Here is a 4,598-nt window from a genome sequence, read left to right on the forward strand (position 1 = left end):
AGGCATTACAACAAACATGGTGTTATCTTAGTAAAAGAAATTACATCATTAGAAGAGAAAATGGAAGAAAACCAAACATGAGACTGAGATTAATACATTTAGGAGGAGGTCGTAGACATCACTGTGATCATTTTGCGGCCTGGGGAGCAAGGATCCATGGTTTTTATATGCCTTGTCCGGCTGCTGGAGTAGATGACATGGAAACGTCGTCTCTACCATCTTGATGGCTTAGACCCAGGGAGCCGGATGTTCATCTCGGCCCTCCCCAGCTTTCATCAATGGATTTTTATAGTCAGGGTTAAAGACTGAGAGGCCCTATGCATGTTCAAATATGCGAGTAGCATATCAAATACAAATCAAGAAAAAGAAAAGAGAAGACCACAAACATTACAAAAACACAATTTTGACAAATTATCTCTATTATAAAATTGAGGGAGTAACTCATTATTCGAGAGAACTGGTCGTACGTGAAGCATCAAGAGCACACGTACAAAAATCTAATTCTAACTGAATTTAGCTTTCAGTTGATTTCCTCAAACAGTCAAGTGCACCTATTATTATTTGGCTGACAAAAATATGAACACCAAGCATGCCATCATCGTTAAGCAATTCAAGGATGTCTATGAATCGGACATGAACTATTTGGAGCATGGAATAAAAAACAGCACACTGTCTTCTGGCATAGATGCACAATAGATGCACTCCTTCAAATAGAAATCAATTTTTAGCCGAAACAATAGATGCACTCTTTCGAATATGCATCATAGTAGGTCCTACAAAAATCACGAGAAATTAGAGGATGCAACTTGACTGCCTTCTATATCATTTGGAGGACAAAAGAAGCTAGAAAAATTGTGATGAACCACCAATCCATGTTAAAAGTACGACTATAATTTTTTCCTATAAATATACTGATGTACTACCATCTCATTACAAATTATGTATCGTGCCAAGGAAAAATCATTTTACTTTTTAGCATATATATACGCTCATACGGTAGTCACACATATAAGCAGCACCACAAAAACAAACACACAAACACAACACCTGGAAAAATCAGGAACAGAGGAATTAACACGACAATAAGTAGTAAACAAATAGGGTAGAAAAGTGCAGTGCTTAGAAAAGAATGACAAGGACAAACCTTGACCAAAGGAACAGTCAAGGAGCAACCTTAGCGATTCTAGAGCCTGCAAAATAAAAGGAAAGGAAGGTTAGCCAAACAAGCCAGTTTATTCAATACCTAACACAACAACAAATCAAAGACAACCTAGCTTTACATGGCAGAAGTTTCAAGTAAGAGAAAAAATATATAATATGATATCTAACTGTGTGAATACATTAGGAAATGCCACTTCCAAGTTAGAGCGCACCATTCCCCAAAACTCAAGTCAATATTCAGAAACATGTGTAGTTTCTGAATATAGAGTCCTCGAGTTTTGGGCCATCATCCTTGAGTTTTGGACCTCGAGTTTCTAACTGGCACAAAACCTGCATATATTTTAGTGCAATTCACATCCTGTAGGCCATCGTTCTCATGTACTTTTGCCTACTAAGTAGAGAGCATATACAAAGTATGAAAAGGGGATACATATTACACAACAAATAGTAGTTTCAGAGCTTTAGAAGGCCTTCCAGTTTTGCATAGTATGTAAATGGGATTAGTATGCTTTCTACTACCTATGCCGAACTGGACGCCATACTACTTATTTCAGAGTCGAACCATATTTCGATCTCTAAAAGAAACCTGACACGGATCATCTACCTACTCTAGAAATTAGATTTATCATGGCTAACCAACATGAAACGACAGCAGAATAACAAACCCATCACTAATGTATGACATCTTACTTTGTGGCTAAACTAATGTGTAAATATTTGGCAGATATAGACTATAAACTACTATTTGCGAAAGCAAGGAACATAAACAATAGGTTGTTGTAGCTAGATAAATTACTTGTTCAAATTGATTTCCATAATTTTATTAGAAAGTGCATGCCTATGAATAGCGCATCTCAGGGAATCCAAGGCCTGGAGAAATGTAAAACGTCAAGACATAATTCAGACATTGGCATACAGAGAAACTAATAGGAAAACATACACCATTAATCAATCACCATAAGGGCAGCAGCTGGACAGTAGCTGAGATGCAGGAGATGGTTCCCAAATAATGAACAGAAGGACAATCTCGACAAAATAACCATGGGAGCACCAAACTATCTGCAAACATGAAGAAGGCCCTTTCTTGCATAAGGGACGAATACGCCATGATAAAGCAATAAAGCAAGTGATGAACCTTCAAAAATATCCTCCAAGTTTCTTCCTGAAAAACCACTAAACATATCCTTGATCGCATATTTATCTCTGTCAAGGTAGCGACTCTACAGGAAGTTTCTCCCAAGAACAAAGTAATGTTGTCTTTTCCTTTTTGAGAGATTGATAGCAAACCTGCAATGCATCACAAAGGGATTAGAATTGAAGAAAACAAACCCTGCTATTTTATAGTCGAAGAATAGGCTTGCATCGACAAAAATACATAAACACTGAATTTGGACGGTGTAAGGAACCTGCAGTGATATACTGATCCATAAACTACTTTGCAATGATCTACATGGAAGAGACTTTCAAGCAAGAAGAAATAAAAATGGAGAGAGGAGGGGAATGAGCAATAGTGGATCTGGAGGTAGATGATACCAACCATAGGGCTCGTCAGCTCGACTCAGGCGTCGAATTCATCCGAGGGCCAACGCCCGGCAAGCGAGCACCATTCTGCCCCTGCTGCTCCTTGCGGCCCACGCCGGCCTCTGCTCCATCCCGTGGATAATCCTTTTGCATATTTATTATTTCCTAGAAATGCATAGTTTTGGTCCCAATTATCATTTTCACTTTTAGTCCCAGCAAAAGTATAGATTTGTTCTACAATTAGTCTACATGACTTGACGATGGCATCAATATAGTCCTGGAACCTGGAGAAAACATGACAAAACAGTAGAGCTTAGTGTGGGAAACTGTGATTTGCATGTAAAGATATCCTCAACACAGACATGATAAAATATCAGTAGATAAGTGACTAATTAGTGCGGTGATGAAACCAGGAATATACCCTTCTTCAATCCCCACGTCTCACCCTCTTCCTCGGCCAGCCCTACTGGGTGCCGGTCGCCGTCGCTGACCCCATGATCTAGCGCCAGAAAACACACACACCAAAATTATACTAAGCAAAAGAAAGCACATACCATCAATTGCAGAGGCAGCAGCATACGCAGAACTCATAAGAAATGCAAAGAAAGAAGCTAAGGAGCAGTGCATTACAAGAAGAAAGAAGCACATCCAGGACGCCTCCTTGTACTGGCGCATGGCCGTGGACGCCACGCGCGCGTAGGGCAGCTCGTCCCACTTGCAGGCGCTCATGTAGAGCTCGGCAAGCTCGAGCACCTTGAGGAGCGGCACCTGGACCTCGCGGCGGAGCCGGTTGCAGACGCGGCAGGCATAGTGCTTGTGGGGGATGGCGAGGTACTCGGGGCTCGAGTCGCGCGATGGCCTCACTTGGCGGCGAACCCGATCTTGGTCGTGTCGCCCACGCACAGGTGCTCCAGGCCCAACTTGAGCAGCCCGGCGAAGAGGTTAGCGACGCCATCATAGAGGTTGCGGAAGGCCTCGTCAGAGTCATAGCACGCGAGCATGGCCTGCGTTTGCTCCGCCTCCTTCTCGCGCCGGGCCTTGGCGGCCTCAGCCGCGGCTGCCCTGCCGCCGCTGACGCAGCGCCATTTGCCGCTCTTGCCCCCGGGGCCGCCGCGGCGGTACTGGACGGCGACGTCGTCCTGGTCCTTGCGCTCGTCGCGGGGGGGCGTGGAGGACACCATAGAGGATCTCCGGGAGGTCCTTGGCGGCGGCCCCCTGCGCAGCTCCAAAGCAGCGATAACAAATTACACTGAAAAAGGGTCAGCACACTGTCATTTCATCGAACATCATATACGCATTTCATCGAATATCTTGTAGGACACCATAAGGTGCATGATCTAACCTCAAAGCTAAAGGTTGAACGATGCAGCGGCTCGAGTAGGAGAGAACGGCGAACTGAATCGACCACAAGGCAAAATCCCTCCATGGTCTACCCTGCCTCCTTGCTCCGACTGATCCGCCGGCGAGCCTCCCTCCACGGCCGACCCCGTCCTCAGTTGCCGCTGCACCAACCTCCGCTCGGCCACTCCTTTCCCCCGCAGGGGCTGGCCTTCTGCCCAGCCCAGACCTGACCCGTGCGCCACCATGTCAGGACCCTGACAGCTTATTCTGGTTAACTGAAGAACAGAACACCTGCACTGAAGAAACAGAGTTCAGTCTATGGGAATCCGACGGTTGGGATCAACCCAGTAAGTGAAGATCGACGGCTCTCCGGTGTCCTGTTCACCGTCACCCGTTGCCGCCACCAGCCTGACTGTAACAGTGACGGCAACGGATCCTTCCGTCTCAAGTCATCGCCACCTGCTCCCAGCTATAAGGGACCCGCTCGCCGAGCCGAAGATTATCTTTCCCCTTTTCTCCAAGTGTAATAGCTAGCTACCCTTAGAACCCTAGAGTACTTGATAGAAATTGGACAG

General features: G+C 45.0%; 1 protein-coding gene across 1 annotated transcript; it reads right to left on the reverse strand.

Moving 5' to 3' along the window:
* Positions 1 to 1,382: 1,382 nt before the first annotated feature.
* Positions 1,383 to 4,259, reverse strand: LOC123117117 (translation initiation factor IF-2). Its single transcript, XM_044537948.1, has 5 exons — positions 4,025 to 4,259; positions 3,313 to 3,931; positions 3,104 to 3,181; positions 2,699 to 2,966; positions 1,383 to 2,448 (listed from the first exon to the last, which is right to left on the reverse strand). The coding sequence occupies exons 1-4, from the start codon at positions 4,106 to 4,108 to the stop codon at positions 2,923 to 2,925; spliced, it is 825 nt and encodes a 274-aa protein (XP_044393883.1). The 5' UTR covers positions 4,109 to 4,259; the 3' UTR covers positions 1,383 to 2,448; positions 2,699 to 2,922.
* Positions 4,260 to 4,598: the final 339 nt, after the last annotated feature.

The sequence above is a fragment of the Triticum aestivum genome, chromosome 5B (assembly GCF_018294505.1).
Source record: "Triticum aestivum cultivar Chinese Spring chromosome 5B, IWGSC CS RefSeq v2.1, whole genome shotgun sequence".
NCBI lineage: Eukaryota > Viridiplantae > Streptophyta > Magnoliopsida > Poales > Poaceae > Triticum > Triticum aestivum.

What these genes read in the sequence shown, in the direction of transcription:
- LOC123117117 (XM_044537948.1), bottom strand. Translation starts at nt 4,108, where the DNA reads ATGGAGGGATTTTGCCTTGTGGTCGATTCAGTTCGCCGTTCTCTCCTA. An exon ending in GTTCAACCTTTAGCTTTGAG is followed by an intron (nt 3,932 to 4,024) that starts GTTAGATCATGC and finishes ACCCTTTTTCAG; the next exon opens with TGTAATTTGTTATCGCTGCT. An exon ending in GGATGTGCTTCTTTCTTCTT is followed by an intron (nt 3,182 to 3,312) that starts GTAATGCACTGC and finishes TTCTGGCGCTAG; the next exon opens with ATCATGGGGTCAGCGACGGC.